The 23,953-nt window shown below is 59.5% G+C and overlaps 1 protein-coding gene across 3 annotated transcripts; it reads left to right on the top strand.

The window, feature by feature from the left end:
• The first annotated feature begins 1,835 nt into the window (after positions 1 to 1,835).
• On the top strand, positions 1,836 to 22,552 carry FTCD (formimidoyltransferase cyclodeaminase). 3 transcript variants are annotated; one of them, XM_054468367.2, is made up of 14 exons: positions 1,836 to 1,945; positions 3,081 to 3,264; positions 4,368 to 4,496; positions 5,704 to 5,792; positions 5,947 to 6,126; positions 7,166 to 7,303; positions 7,441 to 7,572; positions 11,552 to 11,613; positions 11,931 to 12,060; positions 12,300 to 12,461; positions 19,519 to 19,562; positions 19,879 to 20,017; positions 21,231 to 21,326; positions 21,492 to 22,552. In XM_054468367.2, the coding sequence occupies exons 1-14, from the start codon at positions 1,892 to 1,894 to the stop codon at positions 21,576 to 21,578; spliced, it is 1,626 nt and encodes a 541-aa protein (XP_054324342.1). In that variant the 5' UTR covers positions 1,836 to 1,891; the 3' UTR covers positions 21,579 to 22,552. The 3 variants fall into 3 exon arrangements, with proteins under 3 accessions (XP_054324342.1, XP_054324344.2, XP_054324343.2); XM_054468369.2 differs by having other exon boundaries at positions 21,512 to 22,299; XM_054468368.2 differs by lacking the exons at positions 19,519 to 19,562; positions 19,879 to 20,017; positions 21,231 to 21,326; positions 21,492 to 22,552 and adding an exon at positions 16,489 to 17,279 and having other exon boundaries at positions 1,863 to 1,945.
• Positions 22,553 to 23,953: the final 1,401 nt, after the last annotated feature.

Raw genomic sequence — 23,953 nt, 5'->3', positions numbered from 1 at the left:
TCCCCTGCCCTGCACTCACAAGTATCCTCGCTCACTCTCACACACGTGCTCCCCTACCCCACACTCACATGTATCCTCGCTCACTCTCACACGTGTGCTCCCCTACCCCACACTCACATGTATCCTCGCTCACTCTCACACATGTGCTCCCCTACCCCACACTCACATGTATCCTCGCTCACTCTCACACATGTGCTCCCCTGCCCCGCACTCACATGTATCTGTGCTCACTCTCACACATGTGCTCCCCTACCCCATGCTCACATGTATCTGCACTCACTCTCACACGTGTGCTCCCCTGCCCCGCGCTCACATGTATCTGTGCTCACTCTCACACACGTGCTCCCCTGCCCTGCACTCACATGTATCTGTGCTCACTCTCACGTGCTCCCCTGCCCCGCGCTCACATGTATCTGTGCTCACTCTCACACACGTGCTCCCCTACCCCATGCTCACATGTATCTGCACTCACTCTCAAACGCGTGCTCCCCTGCCCCGCACTCACATGTATCTGTGCTCACTCTCACACACGTGCTGCCCTGCCCCGCACTCACGCGTATCCTCACTCACTCTCACACGTGTGCTCCCCTGCCCCGCGCTCACGTGTATCCTCGCTCACTCTCACACACGTGCTCCCCTGCCCCGCACTCACATGTATCTGTGCTCACTCTCACACACTTGCTCCCCTGCCCCGCACTCACATATATCTGCGCTCACTCTCACACGTGTGCTCCCCTGCCCCGCACTCACGTGTATCCTCGCTCACTCTCACATGCGTGATCCCCTGCCCCGCGCTCACGTGTATCTGCGCTCACTCTCACATGCGTGATCCCCTGCCCCGCACTCACGTGTGTCCTCACTCTCACACGCATGCTCCCCTGCCCCGCGCTCACGTGTGTCCTCACTCTCACACGCGTGCTCCCCTGCCCCGCGCTCACGTGTGTCCTCACTCTCACACGCATGCTCCCCTGCCCCGCACTCACGTGTATCCTCCCTCACTCTCACACGCGTGCTCCCCTGCCCTGCACTCACATATATCTGCGCTCACTCTCACACGTGTGCTCCCCTGCCCCGCACTCACGTGTATCCTCGCTCACTCTCACATGCGTGCTCCCCTGCCCCGCGCTCACGTGTATCCTCGCTCACTCTCACACACGTGCTCCCCTGCCCCGCACTCACATGTATCTGTGCTCACTCTCACACGCGTGCTCCCCTGCCCCGCGCTCACGTGTATCCTCACTCACTCTCACATGCGTGCTCCCCTGCCCCGCACTCACGTGTATCTGCGCTCACTCTCACACGCGTGCTCCCCTGCCCCGCGCTCATGTGTATCCTCACTCACTCTCGCACGTGTGCTCCTCTGCACTCTCCTGTCTGAGCTGAGCTGACCTCAGTTGGGTGCTGTGAGCCAGGGCCTCACACTGGCCTCTCACCCTCCACAGCCCTGGGGGTCCAGGCTCCTCCAGGAACAAACGCAGTCCCCATGGGCTGGCTGGAAGGCCTCCCAGAAGGCAGCACAGGGTCACGGGGGTCACCCGCAGGGGCAGAGGGAGGCCTCGTCACGACGGGATTCCAGCCAGGCTGGCCTGATGCTCCTGGGGGTCCTCAGCACACACCCCTTTGCCCCGGCATGCACTTCTTTCCGGGAACCCACACTGGCTGAGTGGAGCCGTCCCCTCCGGGTCAACAGCACCCAGGGTGGCTCTGCAGCTCCCCACTCCGCGCCTGCACAGGGACCGTGGCCCCAGTGCTCCTTGTGCCTTGCTGGTTAATGAGAAGCCAGTGGGGAGGTGCTGCCGGTGAGCGTATAAAGGCCCTGGCGGCGGCTGCGGAGCACTGGCCCTGTCCTTCCATCTGCCCAGAGAGGAGCATCCAGATCAAGGTGCTGGCCATGTCCCAGTTGGTGGAATGCGTCCCCAACTTTTCGGAGGGGAAGAACCAGGAGGTGAGGCCCCGAGGAGCTGGTCAAGCATCCAGGACTGATGGGGCAGCTTGAGTGGCTGAGGCCCAGGCGGAGGAGGTGGTGGGCTTGGTGTTGGGGGTCATCTTCCCAGGATGGGCGGAGCCGCTGCCTGTGGGCCCCAAGGACATCCTGTGGCTGGGGGGCCTCGGGAGTGCCCGACCCAGGGGTGGGTGGAACACAACTGGTGCTCGTGGGGGCTGAGGCTTGGCTGTGGCTTCAGGGGCCTTTCGGGTGCTTTCGGTGGGGGATTGGGCAGATCTCTAGGCCTCAAAGGGCTTTGGTGCTTCCCCCTGAAAATGGGGCTCCTGCCACTGACCGAAAGGGCTGTGTGAGGTCACACGAAGTTGCCCAGCATGGTCCCCACCGCCGCCGCTCCATCTCCACTGGAGTTAGCTTGCTGAGCCCCCACCCTGCAGCCACCATCCTCACTGGACCCAAAACGAAGTAGGCACAGAGCGGGCAGCAGGCCCCCAGGTCCGGCCTCTCGCCATCCACAGCCCTGAGGTCCAGGCTCCTCCAGGAACAAATGCAGGCCCCAAGGGCCACCTGGAAGGCCTCCCAGAGGGCAGCACCAGGCCACAGGGGCCACCTGCAGGGGTGCAGGGAGGCCTCGTCATGCTGGGATTCCAGCCAGCACCAAGGCCCTGGGACAGGGCAAGATTTGGGGCTGAGCCCCTACTCCCAGCAGTCCTGCCACCCGGAAGGTTCTAGGCCCTTCAAGCCCCTCCCCCGTGCTGGTGATCTGTCCCTCCCCTGCTCGGGGGTGGGGGTCCTGGCCCCTCTGTAACCTGCGCCTGTGGTCACCTTCTTGGATCCCCGGCCACGTCTCTGGCATCTGTCTGTCGGGGCAGAGCCCGTGCGTCTCTCCTGGAGGCACCGCCTGCAGCCCCTTGTGGGGACCGTGCTTGGGCCAGAGTAACTGTGGCTGCTGTGAGGGTTCCCGGGCGGCCGCTGTGTGCAGGCACTTTCGGTGGGAGCTCAGCTTGTCGGAGAGCCCCCAAAGGCTTGGCCCGCCTCCTTAGCCCCCATTTGTGTCTCGGGGTGCAGCCACCTCCAAGCTCCTTTTCCTTCTTTCAAATGGGGAGACTGAGGTGTGGGGGCCGGGCCTGTGTCCCAGGTGATCGACGCCATCTCTGGAGCCATCACACAGAGCCCGGGCTGCGTGCTGCTGGATGTGGACGCAGGCCCTTCCACCAACCGCACCGTGTACACCTTCGTGGGGCCGCCGGAGTGCGTGGTGGAGGGGGCTCTCAACGCTGCCCGGGTAGCTTCCCGACTTATCGACATGAGCAGGCACCAAGGTGAGGTCTCTGGGCTCTCCTGTGGCCGCCGTGTCTTGGAATGTTGGGGCGGAGCCCTGTCCTGGTGTCCTGGGAAAGGGAGTAGGCCTGGGGCCCAGGCTTGGAATGTGGGGTCCAGTGGGGCTGGCTCTGGCTCTCCTAGGAGGACCCTGGAGTGTGGGGGTTATGGCCCCCAGCCTGCCTGCATGGCTGTGCTCTGGGGGACCCCCAGGTCACCACGCTCCTACAGCACCGGGCCACCTCCACGGCTGGGTCGGGGGAGGGGGCCACGCCAGGGAAGGTTTGTGGGCCCCCTCCACCTGCCCACACGTCAAGGGGGCTGAGAGCCAGTCTTGGAGCAGGCACTGGTGGGGGAAGGGCTGCCCGGAAGCTGACCTGTCAACAGCCCACAAGCCAAACACCTCGGTGGGCGGGCAGGGCCAAAGGTGTGTGGACACACGGGCGCTGGCCAGGGGCTGGGCCACTCATGAGAGGCCAGGGATTCACAGTGATCCCGACGGGTGGACCAATGAGAAGCTTATCTCTAAGTGACCAGCCCTGGGCGGTGGCGGCAAAGGTGGGGGAGGCTGGCGTCCCCTGGGGTGGGCGCCGACCCACGGCTTGGTGTAGCCACAGCGAGGGACACAGCTAGTGAGAAGAATGCTCTGGAAACGCAGTGTGGGTGCTCGGCTTCAGGGGAGGGGGTTGGGGTGGCCGGAACCCAGCCTCGAGCGCCCCCTCTTGGCCTGGCCAGGGCTGCCTGAGAGCTGAGCTTTGCAGCCCTTGGGAAGTTATTTTTGTGTTAGGAGAGGGACAGGTTTATCCCAGAGATGCCAGACCACCCGCTCAGGCTGCTGCTGCTCCTGGGCTGAATGACCTTCCCCACCCTGGCTGGGAGGATGGTACAGGAACTTCCGTTGTCCTGGGAGGGGCTGGTGCTTCCGCTGGGGCAGGGCTGGGAGTGCCCAGGGCCGGCCTCCTCCCTGTGGTCAGTGTGAGCAGCTCGCTGGGTGTGTGCACTGGGGGCTGCCCAGGCCGGAGAGGACAGAGGGTCCGAGAACCCCCTGGAGCTCCCACCCACTCCCATGCCTGGCCTCGCGCCCGGCCTCGCCGTCTCTCCGCAGGGGAGCACCCCCGCATGGGGGCCCTAGACGTCTGCCCCTTCATCCCCGTGAGGGGCGTCAGCATGGACGAGTGTGTGCTCTGCGCCCAGGCCTTTGGCCAGCGGCTGGCAGAGGAGCTGGACGTGCCAGGTGAGTGTGTCCCCCGCCCCCTCGCTCCGCTCCCGTCTCATTGGTGCGGGTTACTGGCTCCTTCTGTATCCGCAGTTCCCTGCTCTTGCAAGGGCAGAGTATTCCAAAAAGCCACCATGCAGAAGCGCAGCTCCCTCAATACTGAAATAAACGCAGCGTCACCTGTGGCCGTGCAGGCCCGGGGCCTCCTCAGACTGCACCGCAGAGCAGCTGCACAGGCAAACCAAGAGCCTTAAAGTCCACGCCTTCTAGAGTAGAATAATTTCACTTTGGGAAATTAACTAAATCAAGAAAATGATACGAGACAAACAGAGACAAACGGGACAAAGTGCACACCCAGCCCCAGCGCTCAGGCTGCACCAACCCAGCGCTCCCGGGGCTCAGGCTGCACCAACGCAGTGCTCCCGGGGCTCAGGCTGCACCAACCCAGCGCTCCCAGGGCTCAGGCTGCACCAACCCAGCTCTCCTGGAAAGAAATCCTGAGGCAGGGACATAGGTCACAGTCACGCCAGCGTGCAGGGCACACGTAACCCCCGTCACAGTCACGCCAGCATGCAGGGCACACGTAACCCACGTCACGGTCACGCCGCCGTGCAGGGCACACGTAACCCACGTCACCGTCACGCCAGCATGCAGGGCACACGTAACCCACGTCACGGTCACGCCGCCGTGCAGGGCACACGTAACCCCCGTCACAGTCACGCCAGCATGCAGGGCACACGTAACCCACGTCACGGTCACGCCGCCGTGCAGGGCACACGTAACCCCTGTCACTGTCATGCCAGTCCCCCCTGAAGGAAATCCCGACACAGCGCCCACGTCACAGTCACACTGGTGTGCGAGTTCACGAGTTTTTCCTTTTCTCTGTCGTTATATTTATGTGGTTGCTTGCGGTTCTGTTTATCACACAAAGAAAACAAGCATGAGCGTCCTGCCGTTAGCATGTCCCACATGTTCCATCCTAACCCTGCAATTCGCCTTTTCAGGGCCCTCTGAGGAGGGGGTGGGCGGGGGTGCTGGCCCACACTGAGGGTCCACTGGGACCACCCACATCCATCCGAGGCAGAGAACGGGCACTCCCCGGGAGAGGGTACAGTAGGGGCCCATTCCTGGGTTAGGCTGGAGGGAGCCCCTCCACCTGGGTCCTCCAGGAACTGAGTCCTGGACCCCCTGCCGGTCCAGGCCTGACCGTCGGGCTCTCCTGCAGTGTACCTGTATGGCGAAGCGGCCAGGATGGACAGTCGCCGGACCCTGCCGGCCATCCGAGCTGGGGAGTACGAGGCCCTGCCTAAGAAGGTGCCCCACCCCGGGTGGTCGGGCCTGGGAAGGAAGTGGATCTGCCCCTTTGTCCTGGCTGGGGCGGCTGGGCTGGGCCCCTCCTTCCCGGGACCACGGTGGGGCTGCTCCCTCCCGTGGGGGATGTCTCACCCCAGGGTAAACTTGCCCACAGCTCCAGCAGGCCGAGTGGGCGCCCGACTTTGGCCCTAGCTCCTTTGTGCCCAGTTGGGGGGCCACGGCCACGGGGGCGAGGAAGTTCCTCATTGCTTTTAACATCAACCTACTCAGCACAAAGGAGCAAGCCCACCGCATCGCGCTCAACCTGCGGGAGCAGGGCCGCGGGAAGGACCAGGTGACCCCGTTCACTGACCCCATGGAGCCCAACCCAGCCCCTCGGGAAAGGGTTAGAGGCTGAGAGCCTCGGGCGGGGTGGTCGGTGGTGGATGGGGCACCGGTCGGACAGGGTTCGGCCTCCCACCTGCAGACTGGCCCAGCCTCCCCGTCCACACCGTGCGGGCACGGCGCAGGTCGGCAGGTCAGGGGTGGAGTGAAGCTGGGGATCTCTGGCCTCGTGGGGATTTTCCATGGAAGGAGGCAGGGCTTCCCTTTGTTAACATGTGGCAGCATTTCTATACTGCTGGGAAACAGCGACTTCCGGAGTCCCAGGTGCCCTCAGGGGCCCCCCACATCCCTCCAGATGCCTTGGGAGCCCCGACACCCCTACAAACCTTCAGGTGCCCCCAGGCCTTTCCCTCCACGTCTGCACAGCAGTGGTCACCCGGTCTGAGCGTCACCCCTGCACAGATGGTTTAGATACCTGGAGAAAGAGATGGAGGGACCACTTGCCCATCTGTTCCCCACTCAGTGACCCCGGTCCACAAACAGCCGAGGTCCTGGGACCCGGCTTCCCCACCTGCAGACTCAGCACAAAAGCACAGGGACCTCCAAGTCCTGCTTTAGGCCCCAGCCAAGGGCAGAGGTCAGAGTCCCCCCACGTGGACTCAGTCACCCCGACAAGTGCGGGGCTGAGGGGATGTGTCAGGGGAGCAGATGGGATGGGAGAATGGCATGGGGGTGCCCGGGGCCCCACCCCTCAGCATTCCCCCAACATCTAGGACACAGTGTGGCTGGGAGGCAGGGCCTAGGCTGGGCGGGGGCCTGCCGGGGTGGGTGTCCGGCCTCTGACCCTTGGGGCCTCCGTTTCCCTGTAGCAAGCGAAGTTTCTCTGGCCCTTCCCGGCCAGCTTAGTGAGGGACGGAGGAGAACCACAGCACCCACCCAGGCACAGGCTCCTGCCCGTCCAGCTGGGGGACGCAAGCGCCAGGAGAGACTGGCAGGGCCAGGCAGGATGAGCTTCCTAGCCCAGGCTGGGGAACGCTCTTCCTTTGCAGCCAGGACGTCTGAAGAAGGTTCAGGGCATTGGCTGGTACCTGGATGAGAAGAACCTGGCTCAGGTGTCCACCAATCTTCTGGACTTTGAGGTCACGGGGCTGCACACGGTCTACGAGGAGACCTGCCGAGAAGCACAGGTGAGCCCGGGAGCAGCCGCTGCTGCTGGGAGGGGCATGCAGATCTGTGCCGTGGGCAGGGCAGGGGCCCCACATCCTCCAGCCAGGGCCGTTCTCCAGCCAGCCCCCAGGGGGTGACGCTGCCTGTGCCTTGGCAGGAGCTGAGCCTCCCAGTGGTGGGCTCACAGCTGGTGGGCCTGGTGCCCCTGAAGGCTCTGCTGGATGCGGCTGCCTTCTACTGCGAGAAGGAGAACCTCTTCATCCTGGAGGAGGAGCAGCGGATCAGGCTGGTGGGCCGGGCTGCTGAGGAAGGGTTGGACAGGGGCATGCGGGGAGGGTGGGGAGGTGGTGGCGGAGCTCACAGCCCTGGGGCACAGCTTCCCTCCCCGTCCTCCCCCTTCACTTTATTGACTTGTGTTCAGAAGATGAGATTTCACTTTTTATTTTGGAAACCTTATTGAGGTTTTTTTGTGACCTATGATATGCTCAGCTGTGCAAATTCCACGGAGACGACACCCCACCCCTTTCTGCTGGGTCTTGCCTCCTGGGCCAGCATGCTCCCGTGGAGGGGCCTGCGCCTCCTCTCACCACCTCTGTCGGGGCTTCCTCCACCCCTGGAACTGGCAGCTTATGGATGTGTGTGCTTTCAGCTATGGGACTTAGATCCCCATCCACGGAGCAACTCCTTCAGAAAGTGATTCCTTTTGTCTTGTGGACACCTGGGCCTCAGGGCTCCTGGAGTCTGGGTTCCACTGGGGCCTCAGGTCCTGCTGGGGTGTGGCAGCGTCTGCAGAGCCGCTGTCCACCTTGGTCTGTCCTCTCACTCGAGGTCTCTGCAGAGCCGCTGTTCGCCTTGGTCTGTCCTTTCACTTGAGGTCACTGCAGAGCCGCTGTCCGCCTTGGTCTGTCCTTTCACTCGAGGTCACTGCAGAGCCACTGTCCGTCTTGGTCTGTCCTTCTCACTCGAGGTCACTGCAGAGCCTCTGTCCGCCTTGGTCTGTCCTTCCACTCGAGGTCACTGCAGAGCCGCTGTCCGCCTTGGTCTGTCCTTTCACTGGAGGTCACTTTGTTTTAGGTGTGTTTTTCGCAATAGGCACAATCCACTTGACTGGATTTTTTGGGGACGTTTTGTCTGTGTTTTTACTGATTTAGCTCTTGTGACTTGTGGATTCCATCCTTGTTTAGTCTCAGGCATATTTTCTTCTATTAGATCGTTGACCCAGTTATTTAGTTCTCTAGCTGTAGGACCCTGTGATGCTGCAGCAGCTTTGATGTCTTCTCTGCCTCCGTCTTTACTTTCTCTGCCACTCCTTTCCTCTGGATTCACAGCGGTTTTCTGAAACCCAGCCTCAATCATTGGTGCATTTGTGGCCTAGTCTGTTGTATTCCTGGCTGTTAACAAAATTTTTTGTGACTTTACATTTTGTATAATTTCTTACAGAGAAGATACAAGTGGCCCTCCACTCCTGCCTTCCACCCATATTTTCCAAGTGCTTGCATTTTGCCCCATTTATTTGTGTATAATCATATTATATTTTTTTCCGGACTATTGAGAAGTTGGGTTGAAGACGTTGTGCTCTTTTACCCCTAATTTATTAAGGCTGTGTTTCTTAAGAATAGGGACATTCTCTTACATAACCACGGTGTAATTATCAAAATCAGGAAATTCAACACTGATACAATCCTAGTATCTAATAATCTTCAGGCCGTAATCAAATTGCTTCAGTGTCCCAGTGATTCCCATCATAGTGATTTCTCCTCCAATCCATGATCCAGTTCATGTAACACAGAGCACTGAGCCAACCTTTTCTCCTTTCATCCAACTGTTCCTGTCTTCCTTGTCCTTCATTGACCTTGACATAGTTTCAAAGGACAGACTTTTAAAAGCGCCTCAGTGGGGACTAGTCTGATGTTGCTTGTGGCCAGATGTAGTTGTGCATTTTTATTTTAATTTATTACTTCTTTTGAGACAGGGTCTTGCTCTGTCACCCAGGCTGGAGTGCAGTGGCACAATCACAGCCCACTGCAGCCCCAAACTCCAGGGCTCAGGTGATCTTCCCACCTCAGCCTCCCAAAGTGCTGGGATTACAGGCAAGCACCACTATGTAGTCCTGGCTAATTTTGTACAGATGGGGTTTTGCTCTATTGCCCAGGCTGGTCTCAAATTCCTGGACTCAAGCAATCCACTCACGTCAGCCTCCCAAAAGTGTTGGGACAACAGGTGTGCACCACCACGCCCAGTCAGTTACGCATTTTTGGCAGGAAAAGCATAGATGGTGTTGTGTCCTCCTCAGAGACGCCAACTCCCCACGATGCTCATTTTCTCAGGGTGCCGATGTGGACCCGTCACTCGGCCAAGGCGACCCCCTTCCTCCTGGGCCCTTCACTACAATGTTACTATTTTTCCTCTTGCAATTCATATGTTGTGGGGAGTACTTGAAGGTGTTTAAAGTATTGAGTAGGTAAATACCTGTTTATTACTGAAATTCCAGAGTTTTAGGAGCCAGTGACAGCATTCCAACGTCATCCTTTCTCTCTAAGCAGCAGCTGTCACTTCTCCACATTTCCTTGTCTTCTTATGTGTGAGGCCCCATCTGCTTTCCAGTGTGGTGTTTTGTCTTCTTCTTCTTCTTCTTTTTTTTTTTGAGACAGAGTCTCGCTTTGTCACCCAGGCCGGAGTGCAGTGGTGCGATCTTGGCTCACGGCAACCTCCGCCTCCCGGGTTGAAGCAGTTCTCTGCCTCAGCCTCTCGAGTAGCTGGGATTATAGGCATGTGCCACTGCACCCGGCTAATTTTTGTATTATTATTATTTTTTTTTTTGGTAGAGACGGGGGTTCACCATCTTGGCCAGGCTGGTCTTGAACTCCTGACCTCGTGATCCATTCGCCTCGGCCTCCCAAAGAGCTGGGATTACAGGCGTGAGCCACCGTGACTGTCCGGGGTTTTGTCTTTTTTACCTGAAGGGCCCCACGCCTGCGGCCTGCACAGGTCTGGCTGTGCCCGTGGCTGTGTGCTGCCTCCTCGTGGTGAGGCTGCTTTGCTTTGTGTTGTGTGATTTTTGATTGCCAGTGCATGCTCTTTGGAATTTTATTTATGGTAATTCTTGGACACCTGAGTTCAAAGTTTTCTCCTCCAAGGAGGGTTTGTGCTGGCGCTTGTGGACACTGCCTCAGAGGACCCCCTGAAGCTGAGTTTTTGGCTTGGAGTTCTGGAACCACACAAGAGTGAATTCGGTGTCGGGTGAGGCCTGCAGCCTTGTCAGGGTGGCTTGTGATTAGGAATTCCCAGGAGACTTTTTGGTTTTCCTGCTTCACCCAAAGGGAAGGCAGGGACTGGGAAGTACCTCAACTGTTTCCTCTGGCAGGTGGCTGTTTCTAATTCATCCTTGCGGGTGTCACCTTCCAGGGGTCTCCAGTCGGACCCCACTCTGAAGGCCCCAGACCTCTCCCACTCGTCAGGGGCTGCCAGAGAGGGGCAGTTGCCCCCAGGGCAGACCCAGCTCCAGGCTGGCAGGCCTTTCCGGACTCGTCTTTCTGGTCGTGTCTGGTTTCGAATGATGTCCTGTTTGCTAGCTTAGCCAGGCCTTTAAAACGCCCCGCATCTTCCTGGGGTTTTCTGCGGAAGGAGCCTTTGCCTTGCGGCTTGCTGGTTCTATGGCCACGGGAAGGCGCTCTCCACCCCGCCCGGCTGCTGTCCCTCTCTGTGGGGCGGGGTGGGGGTCGCATAGCCAACGTGTTCCAAATGGGTTTCGCAGAATGAATTCTAATCTTAAATGGGACTGTCACAACTTTATTTTGAATTTAGGTAAAACTCACTTTTGTGGCATACAAGTTTATGTGTGGGTGACTTGGGGCTGTTCCTCAGCTTTTAAGGACTTGTTAGATGTGAAGACTTGGTGAATTAAAATCTTGCCCGCCCCTGTCAGCGATGGGGCAGTGGTGCTGGGGGGCGGCGAGGGATGAGCAGCAGTTTGCTGAGGGGTCCCCAGGGGGCAACTCCTTTCTCTGGGCCTCGGTTTCCCCAAGGGCAACCCAGGGTGATGGCTGTTTCCAGAAGCCTGTACGGGGTGCCTGCTGGGGCGGGGCCCACAGGGGTCCTAGCGGGGCAGAGGTGGGGGGTGCCAGCCACGCCCCTGCCCTGCTCCCCGCAAAAGCGCCTGTGTGCTCGGGGTAGGGGGCGGCTGCCGCAAGGGTGGGACCCGCGGGTTCCGAGGCTTTCCTGGTGGTGGAGACGCGCCGAGGCCGTTTCCACTCCAAGCGCTTTTCCAGGTGGTGAGCCGGCTGGGCCTGGACTCCCTGTGCCCCTTCAGCCCTAAGGAGCGGATCATCGAGTGAGCCTCTGCCCTCCCGCCCTCTTCTCACCCCTCCCGGGCTCTGCCTCTCGGGCCTTGCGGGGCGCTGGGGTCCCTGCGTGGAGACCGGCTGAGTCCTCCCAGCGCCTCCCTTTGGGCGTCTACTCGGCCTGCGCCAAGCCGGGGTCTGGGGGGTGAGCGGGGCACAGAGACCCCGGCCGGGTCCCCGCAGGTTCTCACCCGAGTGATCACCTCCCCGTGGCTGCAGGCGGGCGTGGGGCCTGGGGCCGCCCCGGGAGGACTGCGCTCCCCCCACCAACCCCGGCCAGACCCGCTGAGCCGCGCCCACCCTGCAGGTACCTGGTCCCTGAGCGCGGGCCTGAGCGAGGCCTGGGCAGCAAGTCCCTGCGCGCCTTCGTGGGGGAGGTGGGTGCCCGCTCGGCGGCCCCCGGGGGCGGCTCGGTGGCGGCGGCCGCTGCGGCCATGGTGAGCGCGGGGGGAGGGGAGGGGGAGGGGGAGGGGAGGGGAGGCGCTGTTGTTGGGGGGAGGGCGCGCGGGGTGGGGAGGGCGCGGTGGGGCCGCCCTGGGTGGAGACGCGGGGGCCACACGGGTGGGACCCCCCAGGGGCGGGATCCCCGCAGGATCACCCGGGCCCCTCGCTATTCCTGGGGGCGGTCCCGGGCCGTCTGGGGTCCCTGCGACCCCCACATCCACCCCTCTCGCAGGGTGCAGCGCTGGGCTCCATGGTGGGCCTCATGACCTACGGGCGGCGCCAATTCCAGCCCCTGGACGCGACGATGCGGCGCCTGATCCCGCCCTTCCGCGAGGCTTCGGCCAAGCTAACCACGCTGGTGGATGCCGACGCCGAGGCCTTCGCCGCCTACCTGGTGAGTGGCGGCCACAGCAGGGCTCCCCGGGCCCCCCCAACAGCGAACCCCCAGCTGGGCCCCCAGTGAGAAGCGGGTCAGCCTCTGGCTGGGGAGGGGCTGGGGACCAGGAGTGGCCTGAGGGCGTCACCACTGGCCGCTGTCTGGACCTTGACCACTAGCACCGCCCTCACCCTGGCAAGTGCTTGGGCCCGGCAGGTTTGAGGGTTCGGCCAGGGTGACCCCACATTCACAGGCCATGGCAGCTGGTACAAGGGAACAGGCCCCTCCCAGCAGGGGAGCCAGGAGCTCAGGCTTGGGGGACCCCACAGACCTGGAGCAAGGCGGGGCCCCTAAAGAAGCCTGCAAGAATCTCGGGAACACAGTGATGAGTGCTCTCAGGCAGGCCAGAGAGGACCCGTTTTAGCCACAACAGAAGACAGAAACACCATCTTCAGATAACACCCACTCAGGCAGGCAGTGACCCCACCTCCCTCCAAACGGGACAGGAACATGAGCATCAGCTGGCAGGATGTGCCCACAGAGGGGTGCTGGGTGCTCAGACCCTAGGGCGGGGGCCAGAGAGCCTGGGAAAGGGCAGTGACAAGGTCAGGATGCCCCCAAGCAGTTCCAGCCCAGGAGAGGACAGGAGGGAAGGGCAGAAAAGAGAGAGAGGCAGCGGGGAGAGAAGAGAGGGAGAGCGGGGAGAGAGGCAGATGGCGGAGAGAGGGAGGGAGGGGAGAGGGAGGAAGGGGGGAGGGAGGGAGTGGGAAGAGAGGGAGAGGGGGAGAGAGGGAGGGAGAGGGGGAGAGGGGGAGAGAGGGAGGGAGAGGGGGAGAGAGGGAGGGAGAGGGGGAGAGAGGGAGGGAGAGGGGGAGGGGGGAGAGAGGGAGAGGGAGGGAGAGAGAGGGAGAGGGAGGGAGAGAGAGGGAGGGAGGAGGGGGGAGGGGGAGAAAGAGAAAGGGAGGGAAGGGGGAGAGAGGGAGAGGGGGAGAGAGGGAGTGAGGGGGGAGAGAAGGAGGGAGAGGGGAGGAGGGAAAGGGGAGAGAGAGGGAGAGGGGGAGAGAGAGGGAGAGGGGGAGAGAGGATGGGAGAGAGGGGAGAGAGGGAGGGGGGAGAGGGAGGGGGAGAGGGAGGGGGAGAGGGAGGGGGGAGAAAGGGAGGGGAGAGAGGGAGGGAGAGAGAGGGAGAGGAAGGGAGAGAGGGAGGGAGAGAGAGAAAGAGGGAGGGAGAGAGAGGGAGAGGGAGGGAGAGAAGGAGAGGGGGAGAGGGAGGGAGAGAGGGAGAGGGGGAGAGGGAGGGAGAGAGGGAGAGGGGGAGAGGGAGGGAGAGAGGGAGAGGGGGAGGGGGGGAGAGAGGGAGAGGGGGGAGGGAGGGAGAGGGAGGGAGAGAGGGAGGGGGAAGGGAGAGAGGGAGGGGGAAGGGAGAGAGGGAGGGGGGAGAGAGGGAGAGGAGAAGAGAGGGAGAGGAGAAGAGAGGGAGAGGAGAAGAGAGGGAGAGAGGGGAGAGGGAGAGAGGGGAGAGGGAGATGGGGGAGAGGGGGAGAGGGGGAGAAGGGGAGAGAGGGAGAGAGGGAGAGGGGGAGAGGGGGAGGGGGGAGAGAGGGAGAGGGAGGGGGGAGGGAGGGAGAGGGAGGGAGAGAGGGAGGGGGAAGGGAGAGAGGGAGGGGGAAGGGAGAGAGGGAGGGGGGAGAGAGGGAGAGGAGAAGAGAGGGAGAGGAGAAGAGAGGGAGAGAGGGGAGAGGGAGATGGGGGAGAGGGGGAGAGGGGGAGAAGGGGAGAGAGGGAGAGGGGGAGAGAGGGAGGAAGAGAGGGGAGGACGGAGAGGGGGAGAGAGGGAGTGGGAGGGAGAGAGAGGGAGAGAGGGAGAGGGGGAGAGGGGGGAGAGAGGGAGAGGGAGGGCGGAGGGAGGGAGAGGGAGGGAGAGAGGGAGGGGGAAGGGAGAGAGGGAGGGGGAAGGGAGAGAGGGAGGGGGGAGAGAGGGAGAGGAGAAGAGAGGGAGAGAGGGGAGAGGGAGATGGGGGAGAGAGGGAGAGGGGGAGAGAGGGAGAGGGGGAGAGAGGGAGAGGGGGAGAGAGGGAGAGGGGGAGAGAGGGAGAGAGGGAGGAAGAGAGGGGAGGACGGAGAGGGGGAGAGAGGGAGCGGGAGGGAGAGAGAGGGAGAAAGGGGAGAGAGGGAGCGGGAGGGAGAAGAGGGAGAGAAGGAGAGAGAGGGGAGAGAGGGAGAGGGAGGGAGAGAGAGGAAGGGGGGGGAGAGATAGGTGGAGAGAGAGGGAGGAAGAGAGAGGGAGGGAGAGAGAGGGAGAGAGGGGAGAAAGGTGTAGGGGCCAGCCCTACAGGTCCTGTGGGTTTTTCTCCCCGTGTGTAGAGATGAGAGATTGTAGAAATAAAGACACAAGACAAAGAGAAGAAAAGACAGCTGGGCCCAGGGGACCACTACCACTAAGACACGGAGACCGGTAGTGGCCCTGAATGCCTGGCTGCGCTGTTATTTATTGGATACAAACCAAAAGAGGCAGGGTAAAGAGTGTGAGTCATCTTTAATGATTGATACGGTCACGTGAGTCACACGACCACCGCACAGGGGGCCCTTCCCTGTTAGGTAGCCGAGGTGGAGAGAGGACAGCTTACATCATTTTTTTAATGCTGTTTTTAGAAAGATTAAAGACTTTAATACTTTTACTAAGTTTGCTACTGTTACCTAGAGGGCGGAGCCAGGTGTGCAGAGTGGAACATAAAAGTGAAACAGGAGCGTGAGTGCTAAAGCACAGCATCACAGGGAGACGATTAGGCCTCAGGGTAACTGCAGGCGGGCCCTTTGCAAGAGGTGGTGGACCAGAGTCTTCTTTAAACTCCCCTGGAGAAAGGGAGACTGCCTTTTCTGGTCTGCTAAGTAGCGGGTGCTTTTCTTTGGCACTGACGCTACCGTAGACCATGCTCTGCTTGGTAACGGGCGCCTTCCCAGACGCTGGCCTTACCGCGAGACCAAGGAGCCCTCTAGTGGCCCTGCCTGGGCCTGACAAAGAGCTCACACTCGTTTTTTGGTTACTTTTTACCGTGCCCTTTCAGCTCCTATCTGTGTATGGCCTGGTTTTTCCTAGGTTATGATTGCAGAGCAAAGATTATTATAATATTAAAGAGTAATTGCTACAAACTAATGATTAATAATTATATATAATCATATCTATGATCTATATCTAGTATAACTCTTGTTATTTTATATATTTTATTACACTAAAACAGCTCGTGCCTTTGGTCTCTTGCCTGGGGCACCTGGCTGGCTTGCTGCCCACAAGAGGGAGATGGGGAGGGGGGTAGGGAGAGAGGGAGGGGAGTGGGGAGAGAGGGAGGTGGGGAGAGAGACAGGGAGGGACAGAGTGGGAGGGAGGGAGAGAGAAACATGTGCCCCAGCCTCCGGAGCAGGGCAGTGGGGGCGCCTGTGTTTCTGGGAGGGCCACAGACCCCCAGCCCTAAGTTGGGAAGTCTACCCTGCAAGGCTGGGTGAGGAAGGCAGGCCCCAAATGCACGTGGAATCCACACACAGGCACAGAGGGAGCCAGGAGGAGGGCCTCGGATAAACAGTCCCGGATTTGCAGAGGGAGTCGCCTGAGGCTCCCGTTCTGGTCCTGTGGAGAGGTGAAGCTGGCTGGGCTTCTGGGTCGGGTGGGGACTTGGAGAACTTTTCTGTCTAGCTAAAGGTTTGTAAACACACCAATCAGCACTGTGTCTAGCTAATGGGGTGGGAACTTGGAGAACTTCTCTGTCTAGCCAAAGTATTGTAAAAACGCACCAGTTAGGGCTCTGTGTCTAGCTAAAGGTTTGTAAACGCACCAATCAGCACTCTTTAAAAACGGACCAATCAGCACTCTGTAAGACGGACCAATCAGTACTCTGTAAAATGGACCAATTAGCGCTCTGTAAAATGGACCAATCAGCAGGATGTGGGCGGGGCCAAATAAGGGCATAAAAGCTGGCCACCGAAGCCAGGGGCGCCAGCCAAGTCGGGTACTGTTCTGAACTGTGGTGACTTTTTTCTTTTTGCTGTTGGAGATAAATGTTGGTGCTGCTTACTCTCTGGGCCTGCACTACCTTTATGAGCTGTAACACCCACCGCCAAGGTGTGTAGCTTCACTCCTCAAGTCAGTGAGACCATAAGCCCACCGGGAGGAACCAACAACTGCGCTACGTGCCACCTTTAAGAGCTTAACACTCACTGCGAAGGTCTGCGGCCTCACCGGAAGGAAGGAAGAAACAACTCCCGACGCGCCACCTTTAAGAGCTTCTCACTGCGAAGGTCTCCGGCCTCACCTGAAGTCAAGCAAGACCACGAACCCGCCAGAAGGAAGAAACTCCGGACATATTTGAACATCAGAAGGAACCAATTCCGGACACACTGTTTGCAGGGAGGTGTAGACGCTGATTACCTTTTCCAGTCATTTTAAAAATTCGGGTTTCATTTATTTACTTTTTACAATAGATGGGCCCTTCGGGGGTTCACCCCGCCTTCGCCACAGCCCGCCCAGTGCTCGCCTCTCTTGCTGCCTCAGAGCTCCGCGTTTCCTTCCCCTCGCGCACAGCCCTGCCGGCTCCCAGCCTGGCCCTTGCGTTTTCCACTGTCGGAAGCACCCCCCCCAGGGGGGCCCAGGGCACCCAACACCTGCTCGCGGAGCCCTGCGTTCTGGGATGCGCTTCTCATTACCGGGGAGGTTAAGCATGTTCTGTACATTTAGCGGTGGTTTTTACTTCCTTTTCAGGAAGTTATCTGGTGAATATTTTTTGACTCCTTTTATCTTAGTTTCTCTTGGGGTTTTCGCTTCTATTTTTTTTTTTTTTTTTTTAAATAGGGGAGTCAGGCCTTGTTCTAGGCTCAGCTTTCCCCGTTTGTTGTTCGTCTTTGGACCTTGCGGGTGGGGGCTTCTGACAATGACTCTTAATCTTTATGTCGTGGAATGTATCAATCCTGACTATATTTTTTGGGTCCTGTATCACAGTTTAAATGGCCTCCCCAGAACAAGATGATCTTTTCTAGACTTTAATGGGTTGATGAACTTTAGACCCGGAGAGGCATTTAAAGACAGTCATGAATTTAAATATAAATATTGGAAATAGGCCAGGCATAATAGCTCACACCTGAAATCCTAGCACTTTGGGACACCAAGATGGGCAAATCCCTTGAGCTCAGGAGTTTGAAACCAGCCTAGACAACACACCAAGACCCTGTATTTACCCACCAAAAAAAAAAAAGCCAGGCGTGGTAGCAGGCGCCTGTGGTCCTAGCTACTCAGGAGGCTTAAGTGGGGATAGCTTGAGGCCCGGAGTTTGAGGCTGCAGTGAGCCGTGATTGCACCACTGCACTCTAGCCTGGGCAACAGAACGAGACCATGTCTCTAAAGTAAACATACGTATATAAAACATAGGAACAACTTTACATTTAGAAATTTAAAATAAGGTGAATAATTGAATAATTAAGTAGAGAGGAAAAGTACGTAGATGAAAATGTAATCAAGAGGCAGGAAAAAACCAAGACGTGTGGTTTAGAGAAACATGAGCGGGGACGGTGAGACTGCGCCAGGCATCAGTGGTCGCAATCAGTGGATTGGTTTACACTCTCTGTGAGCCACGCAAAGGTGGACGGGGAGTGCTGGGTTGGTTTACACTCCCTGTGAGCAATTCGAAGGTGGACGGGGAGTGCTGGGTTGGTTTACACTCCCTGTGAGCAATTCGAAGGTGGACGGGGAGTGCTGGGTTGGTTTACACTCCCTGTGTGCCACGTGTGAAGGTGGACGGGGAGTGCTGGGTTGGTTTACACTCCCTGTGTGCCACGTGTGAAGGTGGACGGGGAGTGCTGGGTTGGTTTACACTCCCTGTGAGCAAAGCAAAGGTCGACTTTTGAAAAACATAAGGAACTATCTTTACCTTGCATCAAATACATAAGTAATTTCCAGATAGAATAGAAAACTGTGTTTCCCCATCGCCAACACAACCAAGCCTCACGATAAATCACAGAAAACAAAACCCGACTGGGCGGGCTGGCCTCGGCTGGACACAGATGTGGCCACGTGAAGCACACCCTCGGCCAAGATCTGCCTAGGGAGACCACGGACACCGCAAGGCCTGGCTGTGAGAGAGTGTTCGTAGTTTGAGTCACAGCATGGGGATGGCTGTCCTGCCTCCGCCTGCAACTGCTGCAGACCCTCGTGCAGAGGACAGCCTGGGAGAGGGGCTGCAGCCAGGAGGCCTGGTCCAGATGAAGCCCCAGCCAGTCAGGGAGACACTGGGCATTTCTGTTCCTCGATCACCGCTGTCGGAACGGTCAAAGGATCCAGATCTGGCCGGGGCCCAGGGAACATTTGCTCTCGTCCATGGCCGAGGGTAGGGGCCGTTGATGATGACTTTCTGATGGAGATATGGCTGAATCTTCCAAGATGAAGTGAGCACATTCCCCACTGACCACCCCTCGGCCGGGGCTCTGGCCACAGCCCATGTGAGTAGGGCTCCCAGTGGGTCCCTGGGAGGTTGGTGTGTGGCCCCAACCGTGCTCGTCCACACGGGGTAGGTCCGAGGAGCCGAATGCCTTCAGGTGACGCCGTGAGCTACACACGTGAGCACCTAGGAAAGGCCAGCGCCTGTGGCCGGGGCAGGGATGTGAGGGGCTCTGAGGTTTGCTCTTAGTCCTTCTGCACAGTCTGAGTCTCTCATGCCCAGGCTTGGGGGCGGTGCAGCTGCTTGTGTTGGAGACACAGGCCCAGAGCCACTCCTGTCCTACAGGTTCTGAGGGCTCAGGGGACCTCCTGGGCTTTCAGGCTCTTTAGCTGAGAATAAGGGCCCTGAGGGAACTGTCTGCTTCTCACATCCCCGGGTCTCTGACCATCTGCTGTGTGCCCCTGACCCCACCCACCCCGCTCCTCCACCAGGCCTGATGCCAAGGGCTGTAAACCACTGGCCCAACAGAAGCTTGGTTCCTAGAGAACTGGTCCCTGCCTGGGACATGCTCCTTGCTACGGCCCCTTGTGGGAGCTCAGACGGCATGGCTGCTCCCCCTACAGTCCCTCGCCCAGTGGTTCTGTCTTTTTCTGGCAGGAAGCAATGAGGCTGCCCAAGAACACACCTGAGGAAAAGGACAGGTGAGCCTGGAGGGCCGGCTGCACGGGGGGCCTCTGTGTCTGGGGAGTTGGCCAGGATCCTGGGTACCTGGGTGCTGTGACAGGGCGTGGTTGGCCTGGGCGTGCTGGGTGTTTGGGAATGACGGGGCGTGGTTGGCCTGGGCGTTCTGGGTGTTTGGGAATGACGGAGCGTGGTCGGCCTGGGCGTGCTGGGTGTTTGGGAATGACTTCCCATCGCCCGCTTCTGCAGCCTGCTCAGCCCTGTTGGGGTGCAGTGTGTCCACTGCCTGCCTGTGTGTGTGCCCCTGTGCCCAGGCTCTCCTCTTGCTCCTTCCAGGCGCACAGCGGCCCTACAGGAGGGGCTGAGGCGGGCAGTCTCTGTGCCGCTGACGCTAGCGGAGACGGTGGCCTCGCTATGGCCAGCGCTGCAGGAACTGGCCCGGTGTGGGAACCTGGCCTGCCGGTCAGACCTCCAGGTAGGGGGGCCCGGGGGACCCCAGGTCTCCTGCTGCAAAGCAGGAAGCAGCTGTTGGGGCTGAGTCGCTGGAGAGCACAGCATGTTGGTTTGCTGGGCTGAGCCAGGTGGGGAGACCTCACTTCACGGGCAGTTCCCGGGGCTTTGGCTTACTCCAACAGGGCCGGGGTGTCCACTGCCTGCTAAGATCTCGCTCATGGTCGCACCACAGACGGAGACCCAAATGTGTCTGCAGAGCCCACCCTGACCACTGTATAAGTGTATACTCCCCCAAGACCCCCTGTATCACCCCACTGTCTTGTTCTAGAAAACACCTACGTCAGCCCAGGCACAATGGCTCACGCCTGTGGTCCCAGCACTTTGGGAGGCTGAGGCGGTAGGATCATTTGCATAGAGGAGGTCGAGACCAGCCTGGGCAACATAGTGGGACCTTGGCTGTACAATAGATACATATGAGCCGGGCATGGTGGTGCCTGTGGTTCTAGCTAATTGGGAGGCTGAGGCAGGAGAATTGCTTGAGCACGGGAGGTTGAGGCTGCAGTGAGCCGTAATCACACCGCTGCACTCCAGTCTTGGTGACAGAGCAAGACCCTGTGTCAAAAACAACAAAACAAGGAAGCACACAAGGCAGCTCCTGGAAATAGATGCATCACACTGACAGGGGCCACGGCTGGGCAGAGGGTCCCAGACAAGGAATGTCTGTCTTATGGGCTCAGCACTTTCTGCAGCCGCCCTGAGATCTCATGGTCTTCAGGGTCTTTATAGGAAAGACACCTCTTTTCAGCATCTGGTCCCAGAGAAGTGTCCCCTCAGTCCCTGGGAAGTGGCCCTGGGCAGTGGGCGGGCCGTTAGCCTGAAGCTGTCTCTGGGGGCCCTCCAGGGGATGACTTTGCCTCTAGAACTGTAGTCCTGGCTCCTAGAGTGGCAGAGAGCCTCCAGCGTGACTGCTCCCAGGCCTCCTGTGGGGCTGAGCCCTGCTTGGATAAGAGGAAATTTCATTTTCTAAGCTCAGTGGTGGAAGAAACCAGGAGCCGTGCTGAGCTTGTTGGCCTGGTGGCGGCTCCCCTCTGTGGGGCGAAAGCGGGGGCTGCGCTGGGCTCCTTGTGAGGAGGAGGACGAAGTCCGGCCTGTCCCGGAGCCCCTCAGGCAGAGACCCTCCTTCCAGCAGTTTGCTCAGCCTTGATCCATGTAGGGGCTCCCTGGGGTCCTTGCAGGTGGCGGCCAAAGCCCTGGAGACGGGCGTGTTCGGCGCATATTTCAACGTGCTCATCAACCTGAGGGACATCACAGACGAGGCATTTAAGGACCAGGTGAGCACGAAGCAGGTGTGGTGCCCGGACCCCATGTGGGGGCCTGGATTCACAGCCTCAGGGTGATTGCCGACTGGCCGTGGGCAGCGGGGGTCAGAGGTTGCTGCCCAGCAAGCTAGGCTGAAGACGGGAACTCCCAGACCCCTCTTTCCCCGTGTCTGTCAGATCTACCATCGCGTCTCCAGCCTCCTTCAGGAAGCCAAGACTCAGGCTGCACTGGTGCTAGACTGCTTGGAGACCCGGCAGGAGTGACGGTGCGGGAGGCCTCTCTCGGCTCTGTGGCCCCTCCCTCGCCCATCCCCAGAGGGCAGAGCTGTGACCTCGGTGGGGACACAGCTTGTTCGTGTGGGGCCCGGAGGATAGGTGGGCGGGCAGCGGGGCGTCGCCCGGGAATGGAGGCGCTGGCAGGGACAGAAGACCCCTTAGTCCCATGTGACCTCCAGTAAAGTCTTGGCACCAAACCTGTGTTGTGTGTTGGCGGTTTTGGGGGCAGGGCTGAGAGCTGAGCTGCGGGTCTTGGGGCAGGAGCAGGACACATGGTCAGTGGCCCACGGGAGCCGGGATTAGAGGGAATGGGGTCACAGCGTGAGGTCACAGACCTCAGCGCCAGGGTCCCCAGACACCCAGTGCAGCCCACAGTGGACAGGGTCACAGGTATTCGGAGCACCTGGGGTTCAGTGCGGGTCCCTGGGCTGCAAGGCCCCTCGTCTGAGGGAAAGGGGCCCTGGTTGTGCATGGGACAGAAACCCTGGGAACAGCAGGACCTTCGACGCTGGAAGGAGGATAGTCTTGCTTCCCAGGTGCAGCTCCCGGTGGGTCTGGGCAGCCCCACGGAGCACGGTACTGGCCCCGTCCTCAGTTCCCGTCCACCTTTCAACCAGCAGCTCCTGGGAGACTTTTCCTCCCAGCCTCAGCTCCCTGCCAGGCCAGCTTCCTGTCTCCAGAGAAGTTCTCCATTAAAAAACAATTTAACAAATCACTATACTCTCAGATTACTTCCAGATGAACTATTACATGAGATAGACGAAGTATGAATGTATTTGTTAGACGGCAGTGCAGGATGTTAAAAAGATGACTGTGTCCTTGAGTGAAGCAGAAAACTCAAATGCCTTATTGGAGAGATTACCCATTCTGAAAATAGAACATACTTGTTCCTGAAAGAAGATGTCATCGTCCAAGACAAATGACAAGAATCCTACAGGGAGAAAAAACACCCAAGGTATGTGGGCACAGGGCCATCATCACTCAGCATGAAAGATTCCTACACATCCGGCCGGCAAGGGGCGACAGGGAGGGGAGACTGGGGAGGGGATGCTGGGGAGGGGAGACTTGGGGAGGGAACGCTGGGGAGAGAAGACTGGGAGGGAACACTGGGGAGGAGAGACTGGGAGGGGAGACTGGGGAGGGAACGCTGGGGAGGAGAGACTGGGAGGGGAGACTGGGGAGGCAACACTGGGGAGGGGAGACTGGGAGGGGAGATTGGAGAGGGGGAACGCTGGGGAGGGAAGACTAGGAGGGAACGCTGGGGAGGGGAGGCTGGGAGGGAAGACTGGGAGGGAACGCTGGGGAGGGGAGACTGGGAGGGAACGCTAGGGAGGGGAGGCTGGGAGGGAATGCTGGGGAGGGAGGAGGCTGGGAGGGGAGGCTGGGGAGGGGACTCTGGGAGGGGAGGCTGGGGAGGGAACGCTGGGGAGGGGACTCAGGAGGGGAGGCTGGGAGGGGACATTGGTGAGGGGACATTGGTGAGGGGACATTGATGTTGGGATGGTGAGGAGACATTTGTGTGGGGACATTGGTGTTGGAACCATGAGGGGACATTTGTGAGGGATGTTGGTGAGGGGATGCTGGTGTGGTATAATTGGTGAAGGGCCAGTGGTGAGGGGCAGTTGCTGGGTGGAGCTGTGGGGTAGAGCCCATGGGTAGCTGGAAGTCCCTTCCAGTGGGACTGACGTTCCTGCCCTGCAGGGTCCAAGGCTGCACACGTGGGAGCTGGCACCAGAGAGGGGAGTGCCCTCTCCCTGTAGAGGCCCTGGGCAGCTCCTGTGGGCGAAGCTTGTGCACCTGCAGGGGCCTCTGCCTCCCTCTACTTGCGGGACCTGCGGTGTTCACCTGTAGCACAGAGGTCTGAGGGCTGACACTCAGGGCGCAGGGGTTTAGCGAAACAGGCGGGCCTCTTCTGCATCTCCTGCTGGCATTTGCGTAGTTTTTTTGTGGGACAGGAAAAGGAGGAGAGGAAGAGAAAATGAGTGACGTCTTCCCCTGGAGCTGGAGGCTGTGTGGTCAGATGACAGAGAGGTGGAGTATGAAGAAAAGAGTGAGTCTTCTCAAAGGACAACAAAGTTTTGGGGTATCCAGAGTGAATTGCATTCCCCCAGTTTCACATGTTGTCTCCTAACCGTAACCGTAATCCTTAACCCTAACCCTAACCCTAACCCTAACCCCAACCTTAACCCCAACCTTAACCCCAACCCCAACCCCAACCCCAACCCCAACCCCAACCCCAACCCCAACCCCAACCCCCAGATCTCTGGATGTGACCTTGTTTGGAAATGGGGTCCTTGCAGATGCAGTGAGCTCAGATGAGATCATCCTAGAGCAGGGTGAGCTTGGCCCAGTGTGACTTGGGT

This window comes from Pongo pygmaeus, chromosome 22 (assembly GCF_028885625.2).
Source record: "Pongo pygmaeus isolate AG05252 chromosome 22, NHGRI_mPonPyg2-v2.0_pri, whole genome shotgun sequence".
Lineage (NCBI taxonomy): Eukaryota > Metazoa > Chordata > Mammalia > Primates > Hominidae > Pongo > Pongo pygmaeus.
This window is presented reverse-complemented; position numbering and strand designations above follow the sequence as displayed.

Coding starts and splice junctions, on each gene's coding strand:
- FTCD (XM_054468369.2), top strand. CDS start 1,892: ATGTCCCAGTTGGTGGAATGCGTCCCCAACTTTTCGGAGGGGAAGAAC. Junction 20,018..21,230: donor CCTGCCGGTCAGACCTCCAG/GTAGGGGGGCCC, acceptor GGGTCCTTGCAG/GTGGCGGCCAAAGCCCTGGA. Junction 21,327..21,511: donor ACGAGGCATTTAAGGACCAG/GTGAGCACGAAG, acceptor TCGCGTCTCCAG/CCTCCTTCAGGAAGCCAAGA.